General features: G+C 47.2%; 2 protein-coding genes across 2 annotated transcripts; one reads left to right on the top strand and one right to left on the bottom strand.

Annotated features, from left to right (window-relative positions):
* Positions 1–201: 201 nt before the first annotated feature.
* LOC133282349 (olfactory receptor 5G25-like) lies at positions 202–1,128 on the bottom strand. The gene has a single exon (XM_061478369.1). It carries the CDS (start codon positions 1,126–1,128, stop codon positions 202–204), a length of 927 nt encoding a protein of 308 aa, XP_061334353.1.
* Positions 1,129–8,523: 7,395 nt separating this feature from the next.
* Positions 8,524–9,453, top strand: LOC133282291 (olfactory receptor 5AR1-like). Its single transcript, XM_061478328.1, has one exon. It carries the CDS (start codon positions 8,524–8,526, stop codon positions 9,451–9,453), a length of 930 nt encoding a protein of 309 aa, XP_061334312.1.
* The last annotated feature ends 6,468 nt before the right edge of the window (positions 9,454–15,921 follow it).

A 15,921-nucleotide genomic window follows, 5' to 3' on the forward strand; every position in this document is an offset into this window, starting at 1 on the left:
ACCAATTAGGTGAAATTAACTGCTAAATATAATTATCAAAATTTGGAGAATGAAATTAATTGTATTCTCAATCACATCAACCTGTGCATCATGTAACTCTGTTTGCAGAAAACACCAAAATGTTGTTCATACTTAACCAAAACCAGAGCATCTCCCCCAGTACATCCATTCCATCTGGTCCTAAACTTACAACAATTAAGATCATTTTATTTTTGTGAGCTTCCTCAAAGCCTCCTTCACCTCCTTATTCCTCAGGCTGTAGATCAAGGGGTTCAGCATGGGAGTCACCACAGTGTAGATCACCACAGCCCATTTATCTGCTGCTCTTGAGCTGTCTGAGCTGTGGAATAAATACATAAAAAAGCATGCCCCATAGAAGATGCTGACAGTGGTGAGGTGGGAGGTACAGGTGGAGAAGGCTTTGCGCTTGCCCTCAGCTGAATTGATGCTCAGGATGGTGGCGATGATGGCCACGTAGGAGAGCAGGATAACCAGAATGCTGGACACACCAAAGAGAGATGCTGCAGTGGTCAGGATGATGTGGCTGAGGGTGGTGTCAGAGGTGGAGAGTGAGATGAGGGGGGAAATGTCACAGAAGAAGAGGTCGATGGTGCTGGAGCTGCAGAAGGACAGGGTGGACATGCTGATGGTCTGTCCCACACCATTGGTCAGCCCCATGAGGTACGAGCCAGTCAGCAGCTGGAAACAGCACTTTGGGGACATGACAAGGGGGTACAGCAGGGGATGGCAAATGGCCATGTAACGGTCATAGGCCATTGAAGCCAGCAGGAAGCATTCAGTTACCCCAAAGAAATCAAGGAGGAAGACCTGAACCACGCACCCAACGTACGCAATGCTCTTCTTCTCTGACATCAAGTCAACCAACATCCTGGGGGTGATGATGGTAGAAGAACAGAGGTCTACAAAGGCCAGGTTGCTCAGGAAATAATACATGGGGGAGTGGAGGTGGGGGCTGGCCCTGATTAAGATGATGATGCCCAGGTTGCCCACAATGGTGACAACGTAGGTGAGCAGGAAGAGCAGGAACAAGTAGACCTGAGTCACCGGGTCCTCTGTGAAGCCCGCCAGGCTGAACTCGGTCGCTTGGGTGCAATTGCTTTGTGCCATGGGCTGGATGGTGCTTTGTGTGTGAGCTCCTGGCTGGAGGATTTTTCTCCAAGAGGCAGGGATGTCCCAGGTGGAAAAGGCTCTGTGTGGTGGGAGCTGCTCAGAGACAGTCCTGCAGGATGGAAAGGGAGAGTTCAGGCACAGCTCAATGAGGAACAGGTTGGTGAAAGTCATGTGCCAGCACAGGTAGAACAAAAGGGTGCTCAAGCAGTTGAACACCATGGCACAACGCGGTGCCTGCTCCTCTGTCTCACTCCTGGATGTTGAGCAATGACCTCTGTGGAAAGGTGAGGTTCCACTCACCTGAGTAACTTTACCTTAGTGGTGCACGTCATTGCCTGCATTAGTGCTGCGCCTGGGGATTGGAGACCATCCGGCTCCACCTGGAACACAGAGAAATGTGGTGCTTTCACAGTGCAGAGTTGATCCTTCATGCTTTCGTCAGCGTTTCCCAGCCACCCACTTCTTCCTTTTCTGCTGGGACTTCTTCCTAATTAGAAATTGTAATCAGTTCCTGAACTATGTAAAGTGCAGTTTGCAGGGAATTGGAGCAGTCTGCTCTAGTGAAAGGTGACCCTGCCCATGGCTAGCGGCTGGAGTTGGATCAGCTCTAAGTTCCCATCAATCAAAACCATACTATTAACCTATGCATTCTTACACAGAGGTTTAGGTTGGTTTTCCCCCTCCTCCTGACACACTTTGTTTGCTCTAAAACCTTTTCCTGGGTCTTTAGCCTGAATCTCGACACTACAATACAAACTGGCAACCCCCAGAGCCCAGCAATCCATCCTTGATATTTTGTTTTGTAGGGAAAAAAGTCCTCTTTCAGATCTGTCTCATCTCAGCAATGAGGAGCACCCTGAACGTCCTGTACAGGAAAGCCTGAAGTGCTCATCCAGGAGCCCTTTGCGGTCAGTAAGAAGAAGCCTCCTGGGAGTGTTCTCCAGCAGGGTGGTCTCCAAACCTGCCTTCTCAGCAGCAGCATGGGGAGCACACAGCACAAGCAGCTCCCTGGGAAGCCCAGAGCATCATCAAGAAGCCCAGGACCCTGCAGTAGGGCAGGAGATGAAGACAGGAGCTGCTGCTTGTTGGCAAGAGAAAACCACAGGAGGTGGTGTCTCAGCACACACTGTTCTTGCACAGAGAACTCAGAATGGGCTGAAAGATGCCATCCTTCACTTACATCTCAGCTCTGTCTCTTCTGCCTTCCTGTTGCTCTCAGAGATGGATGTGTAGATGAATGTTCCTGGAGCTGTGCAGGGAGCCTGGAAATGAACCAGCATCAGCAAACCTCCTTCCTATTTCAAGTGATGTGGGGATGTGGGACTGTGAATCTCTTTGGGCCCCAGGAGATGACAAAGCCCAAAGCAAGTCATTATCTCTTCTCTGTTCTGCTATGTTTGGAGAAGAAGTGTACCCAGAGGAGATGACCTCAGCTTGGGCGAGCAACAGGGCTTTGGGCTCCCTTAGAGGAAACCAAAGAACAACTCCATCTTTCACATCCACTTTTGGAGCATTTCTGAGGCAGTTACAGGTCCACAAGGGCTGTGGTTGACATTATCATGGCAGGGAGGTAATGGGGAACTTATCAATGAGAGCCGGTGCCAGGATCCATCAGCAATGTCAGGCACCACAGGCACTGAACCAGCTTTCCACCCGTCTTCAATTCCTTATACTCAAACCTTAGATTACAAGTTTGGCTTCAAAGAACCAGCAGAATATCGTGGTGACCTTGCTAACAGTGAGGTAAATGCTGTCCACTACTTCTTGTCCACGCAAACATCAATGTTCACATCACCCAAGGCACTCAGGTTGGTCAGGCTTAACTTACCCTTGGTACATCCATTCCGCTTACTCCTGGTCACCCTCCTATCCTTAATCTGCCTGGAAAGGCTTTCCTGGGGATTTCGTTTCTTAAAATCCCTGGGGACTGAGGCAGCCCCAGTCCTTGTGCTCTCCTTGATGGTGGTGTTAACCTTTTTCCACCCATTGTGCTGGGAAGTTAAGACAGAAAGGAGAGCTTGAGGGAGAGGTGCCTGATAGTGGAAGAAAGGAGATGGGAAGGATCAGATGGAGAGTGTGATAGAAGGACTGTAATGGGCAGCAAGAGGGGGAAAGGCTTCAGGGAGACTTTACTGTGGGCTTTGAATACCTTAACGGGGGAGTGTGAGAAAGCTGAAGGGGAGTTTTGGACAAGGGCCTGTAGGGACAGAACAAGGGGAAAGGCTTTAACCTGCCCGAGGGGAGACTGAGATGAGCTCTGAGGCAGAAGCTCTTCCCTGTGAGGGTGCTGAGGCACTGGCACAGGGTGCCCAGAGAAGCTGTGGCTGCCCCATCCCTGGCAGTGTTCAAGGGCAGGTTGGACACAGGGGCTTGGAGCAAGCTGCTCTAGTGGAAGGTGTACCTGCCTGTGGCAGGGGTTGGAGCTGGATGAGCTTTAAGGTTCTTTCTGACCCAAACCAGTCTGGGATTCTATGAAACAAACTAACACAGCGACATCTCCAGCTACATAAACTAAAATCTCTTGAAGAAATTAGACAGGGAAGTGTTCCATGAATCCATACACCAAGACCACAGTATGGTGGGTAATATGTGTCACAACACTTGGACCTACTGGACAGATATCAGTCAAAAGAATTTTGTTTAGGTACTACTGCAGTTCTCCTGTTGATTTGAATTCAGGTGCTTGCTGTTTCCTTTCTCTTCTCACCACTGCTCATAGGAAAATGAAACAAAAACCCCAAGGAAATGATAAAAACTTGGTGTGGGGACAATTACTGTCTTAGTCAAGTCAGCAAAGGCAAAAATCAACATTTGGAATGGGTTTCACAGGAAGATGATAACAAGGGGCAACTGTGAGAGTAGGAATGGTTGCAGGAACTCTCTTTGCGTTGCTGAAATTCTGTTTAAGTAGCATTAGGAAAGCCAGTTGATAAAGTCATGAGAATAATCATAGAATAATAACCTAGAATAGATTATTAATCATAGAATAATAATCATAGAATGATAATCATGAGAATAATAGACATGATTCACTCACTCCCTCTCCTCAATGTGGGAGTAGGAGGAAGACATCTCCTTAAATCCACATATTTACAGCATATTGTTCCTGAGCTTTATTAGTGCACCTGGAGATGAAGAGATTGATGCTCTGGGTGGATTTCGCTTGTTGTCAACCTTCATGGACTGGAACACTTCCAAGGTCTCAGAAATGAGTATAAATACATCTTGAACAATAGAAACTACAGAGGGCACTTGTCTGCCTTTGCAAGATGCAACAGCAAATCACCCTCAGTGCAACTTCTAAGGAAAGGCTGCTAAAACCCACTCTCAAGATCTGCTTGGAGATGAACGTGGCCTCAGTCATCATCTGGAGGAGCAGCCAAACTCATCCCAGTTGCTGAAGGAGCTGCATGGACCCTCCAGGTTTCTCCATCATCACTGTGCCACCTTAAATTTCCTTTCTTATGAACTGTGTCTGCTGAAAACTTTGTGTTCTTCTCAGCTTTAAAATGCCCACACTTCTGCTCTGCTTTGCTTTGCAAAAGGAAGTGAAAGTCAACAGAAAAAGGGTTTCTTCAAGTGGAATTGTTCCATGTTGGTTCATTTTAGAAAACAGCAATTATTTTCCAAATGTACCTGTCATTTCCTAAGGAAAACCCAAAATGCAGTCAATGTCTGTGCTGGTTTGGCCTGGGATAGAGCATATTGTCTTCATAGTAGTTACTATGGGGCTATGGTTTGGATTGGTGCTGAAATGGTGTTAGTAAGTCCAGGGTGTTTTAGTTATTGCTGAGCTGTGAGATGAAGCCCAACCTCATTCATCACCAATGGTCAATGAGCACAAACAGCTCCTCCAAACACCTTGATTCATCCTGTTCATCACATTGCTCTGTTCAGTCACTACAGAGACAGCATGGACTCTCCTGGGCATGGGTTTCCAGGTTGCCAAGGTTCAGAGGTGAACTCAAAAGAAAAGCCAGAAACCCTCTTCTTCTGGAGTGTCTCTGAAACCCAGTGCCTACCAGCCTGGGTGAGAATGGAATGGACCCAAAGGACCACAGGACATCATATAATCAGTTAATAACTCAATCACACAATGTTCCACTGTACTTTCTCATGATAAGGCTTGTGGCACTCTTAAATAAAGCTTTCCCACCCAAAACTTGGTTCCTACAAGTGAAATTGCAGGTTAAGCTGGAGGTGTTTTGTGCTTGAAAATGTCACAGTCAGTGTTGGTGCTACTTTACCTGGAAGCCTTTGGGCAATTTGAGCCTTGTCTTTGCTACTCTTTTGCAGACGGTGTGGAAATGTAAAGAGCTTAATCACAAGTTTGGTCAATATCCATTGTTTCAGCAGTGATTGAATCATCAGTGTTGGATTTCCCAGCTCTTGAAGCTGATTCAGAAGTAGGCCTTTTACATAATTCACCAGTAAGTTAAAGAATGGAGATTGATGTGGATATCCTGAAGGGCTCCCTCTTAAAGAAGCAAACCCAGATAAAAAATACAAGTAAACATCTTTAAAGTTGGGATAAACTATGTTCTTGCTCAAGTAAATCTTTCAACGAGTGGGTATTTCTCCCCACCCATAAGAAACAGGCACCTTTATGTGTAATTCACTCTGCTGTAACTCCAGTCTCTAAAGCAAATCACATGAATCACAGCCCAGAAATGCCTGTTTGTGTCCCAGCAATGGAAATCTGTGTGCATGTGTGTATTTATATGGATATCTAGGATCATGAGATGAATCCTGGAATCCCAGAGTGGTTTGGGCTGGAAGGGACCTTAAAGCTCATCGAGGTCCAACCCCTGCCACGGGCAGGGACCCCTTCCACTGGAGCAGCTTGCTCCAAGCCCCTGTGTCCAACCTGGCCTTGAACACTGCCAGGGATGGGGCAGCCACAGCTTCTCTGGGCACCCTGTGCCAGCGCCTCAGCACCCTCACAGGGAAGAGCTTCTGCCTAAGAGCTCATCTCAGTCTCCCCTCGGGCAGGTTCAAGCCTGTCCCCTTGGCCTGTCCCTACAGGCCTTGGTCCAAAGCCCCTCTCCAAGGAGAAGGATCCATGCAGGAAGACCAGCTTTATTTCAATTTGGTTTGGTTTAGTTTAGTTTTCAGTTTAGTTTTTATTTATTTTAATATTTCATATTATTTTATTTCAATTTATTATTCTAGTCTATTCTTTATTTTAGCTAAGTTAATTTATTTTAATATACATTTTTGTTTGCTTTTTATGTTTAATTTTAAAGTTATATTTTATTTGTATTATTTTTAATTCTTAATCATTTTATTTTTTTATTCCATTTTTTAATTTATTTTATATTTTATTTTCATATTCCTCTGTCATCCATCTATGCACCCCCCCATGCACACACATATATGTATGACAGAGTAATATAATAATAATTGCACTTCTCCCAAAGGAAGTTCTGCAAAACACTTCTCAGCCAAAGCACCTCGGAGGTCTCAGTGGATTAGAGAGAAGGGTTATAAAGCAATTACACCATCAGGGGGGACAGAGAGAGCATATAAGTGTCCTCGTCATCTGTCGTAACTTAATGTGAAGCAAGGAAGAAGAACCAAGCTGTCACTGGTAAGGACAAGGGGACATCCAGATTTGTTTTATTGCTGGAGCTAGGAGGTAGTTTATAATTTTAAGGGGCTATATAGTATCATAGAATCCCAGAATTGTTTGTGTTGGAAGGGTGCTTAAAGCTCATCCAGTTCTAACCCCTGCCAAGAGCAGGGACCCCTTCCACTGGAGCAGCTTGCTCCAAGCCCCTGTGTCCAACCTGGCCCTGAACACTGCCAGGGATGGGGCAGCCACAGCTTCTCTGGGCACCCTGTGCCAGTGTCTCCTTGTGCAATACAATGCATAATTCCTTGCAGGAAGCAGGATGGCAGGAGAATGGTTTCATCCTTTAGAGATGAGGGAGAGGAATTTGATTGCTCTGATTTGTATCTTTATTAGACAGACCATGAGGAACTGTTTATTTCATGGCAGAGCAAGAGAACACCAGAAGAAGGAAGATCACAGAGCACGTGGATTTTGTGAAGGGTGTTGAACCAGTTATAATGGTTTGGTTATTTTTTAATAGCAGTAGATAGCAGCTAAAATACCAGTTATAATAAATCCTTTATCACTGCAATGCCGGTGATCCCACCCTGATTAATTCTGTCATGCTGCAGGTTGTACATAGAGCTAAACCCCATGTGCTTCTTCCATAGGGATAAATGGTTTATCTGATTTTCCTTTCTGAATATAAGCCAGGCTCTTTGATACCAGTTTTACAGTGACTGCTGATGGGAAAGCTGTGCTCATTGCACTGCAGAGATTTGCTGACAGTGACGCACACCCCATGAGCAGCACAGTGCTTTCCATGATCTTAGGCTAATATTGATCTGCTATTCCCAACAGTTTTCCTGTCTTTTTTCTTGGTCTCTTCCAAGTGTTTATGTTACAGTGGTTCCTTGTGGACCACTGTGGAGGCTGCTCCATATCCCTCCCTGATTCTGTGATTAAAAGGCAGGATGCCATGGTGTATTTTCATAGAACTCTTAAATATGGATTTTAGAAAGAGGAGGTGTAGGAAAAGTTGATAAAAAGGAAAAGATTTGTTGTGCCATTTTTTGGTTTTAATGGTTTCTTTTCTCCCTCATGATGGCACTTCACCATTTCTATATACCAAATAGAAGAATAACCCTGAAATAGCAAAACAGATGAAAAGTTACTGAGGAATAAATGGGTTTTTCCTGTTTCATCTACAGTGTGCAAGCAAAATCACCTTTAAGGAAAACCTCTATGGGGAAGGCTTCCTAAAATGCCAAACGTTCTATTCTTCTTCAAAGGTTGGATTTGATGATCTGAAAGGTCTTTTCCAACTCAGTTGATTCTATGATTCTAAGTCCTAGAATTACAGAATCACAGACTGGTTTGGGTTGGAAAGCACCTGAAGTTCAGCTAGTTCCAACCTCTCAGGCTTGGGCAGGGACATCTCACACTAGACCGTGTCACCTCTAAAAAGACATGGTCTAGTGTGAGATTTTCATTATTGATGTCACTAATTCTTTACAGGAAGCACTGAACCCCTTCTTTTACACTTTCTTTGTTAGAACTTGGGAGGGTTACCCTGGAGTGTGATATATACCATGGAGATGTGTTTTAGAATGAATGGAATAGGAAACACTTGGCAGAGTGACTGCTACCAGAATAAAACATTCATTGCTTTGCTAAACTGTTTTTTGATGAATGTTGATGCAAATGAAGCAGATCTCTGATAAGGAGAGGGTTTGCCATCCAAACCCTGGGGATTGATGGGCTTTTTAGGTGCTGAGTGTCTCCATTAACTGTTTATTATGGCTCTATGAATACAACTTACAGTGCTTTAGGAGAAGATGGCTGAGGAAAACCAAAGCAAGCAAGTGACAGAGCTGACTCTTGTCGGACTGACGGACAACCCGCAACTGCAAGCGCCTTTGTTCATCCTGTTCCTCCTCATTTACTTCATCACACTGGTGGGGAACCTGGGCATGGTTGTGCTCATCAGGAGCAGCGCTCAGCTGCAGACCCCCATGTACTTTTTCCTTAGCAACTTATCTCTCCTCGATGCTTGCTACTCATCGGTGGTGGCACCGAGGATGTTAATGAACCTTCTGATGGAGAAGCAAACAATCTCTGTCATCGGCTGCGCAACACAGCTTTACTTCTTCATAGCCTTTGGCACCACCGAGTGCTTCCTCCTGGCTGCGATGGCGTATGACCGCTACATGGCCATCTGCAAGCCTTTGCTGTACTCGGCCATCATGTCCCACCGGCTCTGCATGCTGCTGGTGGCCAGTTCCTATGTGCTTGGCCTGCTGAACTCCTGGGTGCACACAGAGTTTGCCTTCAGCCTACCTTTATGCCAGCCAGCCAAGGTCAACCACTTCTACTGTGAAATCACGCCTGTTCTGGCCCTCTCCTGCTCTGACACACGTGTCAATAGGTGTCTGATATTTGTCCTTGGTGGGCTGGTGGAGATGGTGACCATCTTGGCCGTCCTGGTCTCCTATGCCTTCATCCTCGCTGCTGTCTCGAGGATCAGCTCTGCTCGGGGCCGGTACAAAGCCTTCTCCACGTGCACCTCTCACCTGGCTGGAGTCACCATCTTCCACGGGTCCATCCTCGCCCTGAACTTCCGACCAGGGTCTGGCAGCAGCCTGAGCACGGATAAGGTCTTTGCTGTGTTCTACTCGCTGGTGGTGCCCATGCTGAACCCCCTGATCTACAGCCTCAGGAACAGGGAGGTGAAGAACGCCCTGAGGGACTTTGTCAGCTGGAAGTAGCTTTGGCAGGATGTTTAGCTGCTGGTTTTGTGACAAAGGCCTCCAGAGCTTCAGTTGACACCAAGGACTTTTGTTTCCCCACCCTATTCCTTCACCTTAAAGATCTGGTTTGGAACCATTTCCAAGTCTGTCTTTCTTCCTATGACTGGCTTGTTGTCCTGGGTTCAGCAGTAGCAGTCATGTTTTTTTTTTTTTTTTTTTTTTTCCTTTGTGCTACCTGGTGCAGTGCTGTGTTTTGAGGTCCAGCCTGAGAACAGTGTTGGTGAAGCCGATGTTTTCAGTTGTTGCTAAGTGATGTTTACCCTGACCAAGGACTTTGTGAGGCTCATGCTCTGCCAGGGAGGAGGGGAAGCCGGGAGGAAGCAGAGATGGGGTGCCTGACCCAGGCTAGCCAAGGAGGTATTCCATACCACAGCACGTCATGGCTGGGGTGGGGGGTGACTGGGAGTTACCCGGAAGGACACGGGCTTCCGGGTGGAACTCGTCTTCTTGGCCGGTGGTATCGTATTCTCTTCCCTTGTTATTTTCCCTTATCATTGTTGTAGTTGATAGTAGCGGTGGTGATTTGTGTACTTTGGTTGCTGGACTGTTCCTGTCTCAACCCGTGGGAGTTGCACTCTTTCGATCCTCCTCCCCGTTCCTCCGGGAGTGGGGGAGAACCCCGGTGGGGGGGGGGACACGAACCTCGATTGTTGTCAGCTCGGCACCACTCACTGGGAGTGAGTGAACAAATTACCTGACTGGGTTTAAACCACGACAGTTCTTTTTTGGCACCCAACGTGGGGCACGAGGGCTTGAGATAAGAACAGATCTGTCTGGATTGATAGTCACTCGTCACAATGCTGATTTATTGGCTCTCAAGGTTGTTCCTCTTGATTTCACAGTTTCAGTATATCGTATCTTACGTCCATCCAGTATTTGCTGTATTAGTGTTTTTCAAGTGTGGGGCTTGGGCTATGGTTTTTGTCCCATTGTACTTTATGGTAATGACTTGTAATACAATAGAATCATTGATCATGAAACTGATCTGGCTTATGTTCCCAGTGTGGTCACCACCTTTATATTTTGGGAGGTATATGATGGAGGTGCTTAGCAATTACACATCTTTTTTCTCCTTCTCAGGTGCTCAACCTGTGAAGGAGACATCCTTTTACCCTCCTAGTCGTCCCCCTAGACCATTTACATTTGAGAGTTTTGAATTTTTTGAATGGCATTTTAATGCTGTTGAGACTTGTTTGCTGATGGTGATGGGAATCACCATGCTAACACGCATACAGAGTGTGTTTTGCCCACTACTGATTTCAAGAGTTAAGCAGATTCAGGTTTGGGTCTTGCCTGGGGTCAAACGACGATGTAGGAGGACCGAGAGATTTTCCCAGAGGCTGGACAGCCATGAGTGGCAGGGTGTGTGGGATAGTATGGGCAAGTATCTAGGTCAGTGGGCCCCTCCAGTATTTTGGAATTTCACTACCGAACAATTGCAAAATCCAGAAGAATTAGTAAAACACTTAAATGAGGTGTGTGGTCATTCTGGCCATACCAGAGATGGACAAATCAAGGCAACGTGCTGGGGCTTGGCCTATGCTTACAGGGCCTTGTTCAACACTATCCAGCACCTTCAAAAGGAAAAGAATGTCGGCGGATCTGAGGGCAAAGCGACAGTCGCTACTCAAACTTTGGCTGCAATGAACTGCGCAGCTACCCCAGTGGCAAGTACAGCAGCTGCTCAAACTTCAACTGCAACAGACAGCACGGTTACCCCAGCTCCAAGCACGGTAGCTACACCACCCCCAGCAACAAGTACAGTCGCTACTCAAACCACAGTGATAATCACTGCAGCCAAACCAGAGGACCAATTCGTACCAATATCGGTTGCCCCTGTACGCAAGAGAACAAGCAAAAAGGAGGCAAAAAGGGTGAAGCGAGATGAAGAACCAATGAATTCACCACCCGGTCCAGAATCTGATCAGGAGTCATCATCACATGACGAAGAAGAAGAAGAAGAGGTAACTTCTCGACCTCGGACCTCAACCGAGCTGCGGAATATGCGAAAAGATTTTACCCGTCAACCAGGGGAGCACATCATCACGTGGTTACTCCGATGCTGGGACAATGGGGCCGATGGTCACGAACTAGAAGGTACAGAAGCCAAGCAGCTGGTATCACTTGCTAGAGAAGGGGGAATTGACAAAGCAATTGCAAGAGGGAAAAAGTCCCTCAGTCTTTGGAGGCTGCTCTTGGCAGCTCTGAAAGAATGGTTTCCATACAAGGACGATGTTATGAGTCATTCAGCCAAGTGGACTACCATAGACAAAGACATCCAGTCTCTGAGGGAATCAGCCATCGTAGAGATGATCTATCACATCAAGCCGAATAACGGGGATACACCTATAGATCCAGATGAAGTTGAATGTACACGACCCATGTGGCGAAAACTTACACGGAATGCACCGTCATCATATGCCCATTCATTGGCAACAGTGACCTGGAATGACATAGTACCACTAACAGTGGATGAAATGGTTCATAAACTCCAAGAGTTCGAAGACAATCTCACCACTTCCATCATCTCAGCTGTGAAAAAACTGTCCCAGGACCTCGAAAAATTGAGGGACGATCTATGTGATTTATCCAGCTCCTCACGTGTACCAACACACGTCTCAGCTATTAACAAAAGGCGTCCTATTGTTCAAGAGAGGAAATACAGAAGGTATACGCCACGGGGTACCCTATGGTTTTACCTGCTGGATGACGGAGAAGACATGACAAAGTGGGATGGAAAACCTACTTCAGCTTTGGAGGAACGGGTGAGTGAACTGAAGAGGGGAGTAAGGGCCAAGACTGATCGTCCCATGAGAGCTACGGCTTCAGTCTCTGGTGAGCAGTTTCCCAGATGGAGTGGAAGAGCTGATTTTACTCCAGCTCCTGTGATAATGAAGAATAATCCCTTTCAACACGACTTAAGTGTCCAACACTGTGACGACCATTAGAGGGGCCCTGCCTCCAGCCAGGTGGAGGTAGGGGACAATCGCATTTATTGGACTGTGTGGATCAGATGGCCTGGCACATCAGTCCCACACAAGTATAAGGCTCTAGTAGATACCGGTGCACAGTGTACCCTGATGCCATCAAGCTGTCAAGGGGTGGAACCCATCTATATTTCTGGAGTAACAGGAGGATCCCAAGAGTTGACTGTGCTGGAGGCTGAAATCAGCCTGACTGGGAGGGAGTGGCAAAAGCACCCTATTGTGACTGGTCCAGAGGCTCCATGCATCCTCGGCATAGACTACCTCAAGAGAGGGTACTTCAAAGACCCAAAAGGGTACCGGTGGGCTTTTGGTATTGCTGCTTTGGAGACTGAGGAAATTGAGCAGCTGTCCACCTTGCCTGCTCTCTCAGAAGATCCCTCTGCTGTGGGGTTGCTGAAAGTTGAAGAACAACAAGTGCCAATTGCGACCACAACAGTGCACCGGCGGCAATATCGCACCAACCGAGACTCCCTGATTCCCATCCATCAGCTGATCCGTAGACTGGAGAGTCAGGGGGTGATCAGCAGGACCCGCTCACCCTTTAATAGCCCCATATGGCCAGTGCGAAAGTCTAATGGAGAATGGAGACTAACAGTAGACTATCGTGGCCTGAATGAAGTCACACCACCATTGAGTGCTGCCGTACCGGACATGCTAGAACTTCAGTATGAACTAGAGTCAAAGGCAGCCAAGTGGTATGCCACGATTGATATTGCCAATGCATTTTTCTCCATTCCTTTGGCAGCAGAGTGCAGGCCACAGTTTGCTTTTACTTGGAGGGGTGTCCAGTTCACTTGGAACCGACTGCCCCAGGGGTGGAAACACAGCCCTACCATTTGCCATGGACTGATCCAGACTGCACTGGAACAGGGGCAAGCTCCAGAACACCTGCAATACATTGATGACATTATTGTGTGGGGCGATACAGCGGAAGAAGTCTTTGAGAAAGGGAGGAAAATAATCCAAATCCTGCTGAAAGCCGGTTTTGCCATAAAACGGAGTAAGGTCAAGGGACCTGCACAGGAGATTCAATTTTTGGGAATAAAATGGCAAGATGGACGTAGACAGATCCCCACAGATGTGATCAACAGGATAACAGCAATGTCTCCACCAACTAATAAGAAAGAAACGTAAGCTTTCTTGGGTGCAGTGGGGTTCTGGAGAATGCACATCCCAAATTAGAGTTCGATTGTAAGCCCTCTCTATCATGTGACCCGGAAGAAGAATGATTTTAAATGGGGCCCTGAGCAGCAACAAGCCTTTGAGCAAATTAAACGCGAGATAGTTCATGCAGTAGCCCTTGGACCAGTCCGAACCGGACCAGATGTAAAAAATGTGCTGTACACTGCAGCTGGGGAGAACGGTCCTACCTGGAGCCTCTGGCAGAAAGCTCCAGGGGAGACTCGAGGTCGACCCCTCGGCTTTTGGAGTCGGGGATACAAAGGATCTGAGGCCAGCTATACCCCAACTGAGAAAGAGATACTGGCAGCGTATGAAGGGGTTCGAGCTGCTTCGGAAGTGATTGGCACTGAAGCACAGCTCCTCCTGGCACCCCGGTTGCCCGTGCTGGGCTGGATGTTCAAAGGCAGGGTCTCCTCTACACATCATGCAACTGATGCTACATGGAGTAAATGGGCTGCAAAATTACACAACGAACTCGAATAGGAAATCTCAGTAGTCCAGGCATTCTAGACGTCATCATGGACTGGCCAGAGGGCAAAGATTTCGGAATGTCACCAGAGGAGGAGGTGGTGCGTGCTGAAGAGGCCCCACCATATAATAAACTGTCAGAAAGTGAAAAGCAGTATGCCTTGTTTACTGGTGGCTCTTGCCGTATTGTGGGAAAGCATCGGAGATGGAAGGCAGCTGTATGGAGTCCTGGACGACAAGTTGCAGAAACTGCTGAAGGAGAGGGTGAATCGAGTCAGTTTGCCGAGGTGAAAGCCATCCAGCTGGCCCTGGACATTGCTGAACGAGAAAAGTGGCCAGTACTTTATCTCTATACTGACTCATGGATGGTGGCAAATGCCCTGTGGGGGTGGTTGAAGCAATGGAAGCAGAGCAACTGGCAACGCAGAGGTAAACCCATCTGGGCTGCTGCACTGTGGAAAGATATTGCTGCCAGGGTGCAGAACCTGGTGGTGAAGGTACGTCATGTAGATGCCCATGTACCCAAGAGTCGGGCCACTGAGGAACACCAGAACAACCAACAAATGGATAAAGCGGCTAAGATTGAAGTGGCTCAGATGGACTTAGATTGGCAACATAAAGGTGAATTATTTTTGGCCCGGTGGGCCCATGACACTTCAGGCCATCAGGGCAGAGATGCAACATATAGATGGGCCCTTGATCGAGGGGTGGACTTAACAATGGACACTATTGCCCAGGTTATTCATGAGTGTGAAACATGTGCTGCAATTAAACAAGCCAAGCGGTTAAAGCCTCTTTGGTATGGAGGACGATGGTTGAAGTATAAGTATGGTGAGGCCTGGCAGATTGACTATATCACACTGCCACCAACCCGCCAAGGCAAGCGCCATGTGCTTACCATGGTGGAAGCAACCACCGGGTGCCTGGAAACATACGCTGTGCCCCATGCCACTGCCCGGAACACCATCCTGGGCCTTGAGAAACAGATTTTGTGGCGACACGGCACCCCAGAGAGAATTGAGTCAGACAATGGGACTCATTTCCGGAATAATCTTATAGATATTTGGGCCAAAGAGCATGGCATTGAGTGGGTATATCACATCCCCTACCATGCACCAGCCTCTGGGAAAATCGAACGGTACAATGGGCTGTTAAAAACTACACTGAGAGCAATGGGTGGGGGAACTTTCAAGCATTGGGATACACATTTACCAAAGGCCACCTGGTTGGTCAACACCAGAGGATCTGCCAACAGGGCTGGCCCAGCCCAGTCAGAACTTTTACATATTGTAGAGGGGGACAAAGTTCCCGTGGTGCATATGAAGAATTTGCTGGGGAAGACAGTCTGGGTTATTCCTGCTTCAGGTAAAGGCAAACCCACTCGTGGGATTGCTTTTGCTCAGGGACCTGGATATACTTGGTGGGTAATGCGGGAAGATGGGGAAGTCCGATGTATACCTCAAGGGGATTTGATTTTAGGGGAACTCAATTGTATGCTGTTGCCTGCTGTGTAATGCTTTTATAGCCCATCAACTAGATGTCTCCAGGTCACCAGCGACTGGCCCTGACTTCCCTCCAGCCATCATCCCAACAGAGAATGAACTTTGAACATCATGGACCGAATGGACTCGGCAGCATTATAGGGATTGGTCCATGCACTAAGAAAATGATCTTTTCCTCTTGGTCTGTATGTATATGGATGTATATATATGGGAGAGCGATGGTGTATTGAAAATGTGGGATCTGAGCACGACGTGAATGGTATGGAATAAGGGGTGGATAATGTCCT

The sequence above is a fragment of the Pezoporus flaviventris genome, unplaced genomic scaffold (assembly GCF_033815535.1).
Source record: "Pezoporus flaviventris isolate CSIRO_AGI_PZ_B2104156 unplaced genomic scaffold, CSIRO_AGI_Pfla_v1 ptg000116l, whole genome shotgun sequence".
In the NCBI taxonomy this organism is placed as follows: domain Eukaryota; kingdom Metazoa; phylum Chordata; class Aves; order Psittaciformes; family Psittacidae; genus Pezoporus; species Pezoporus flaviventris.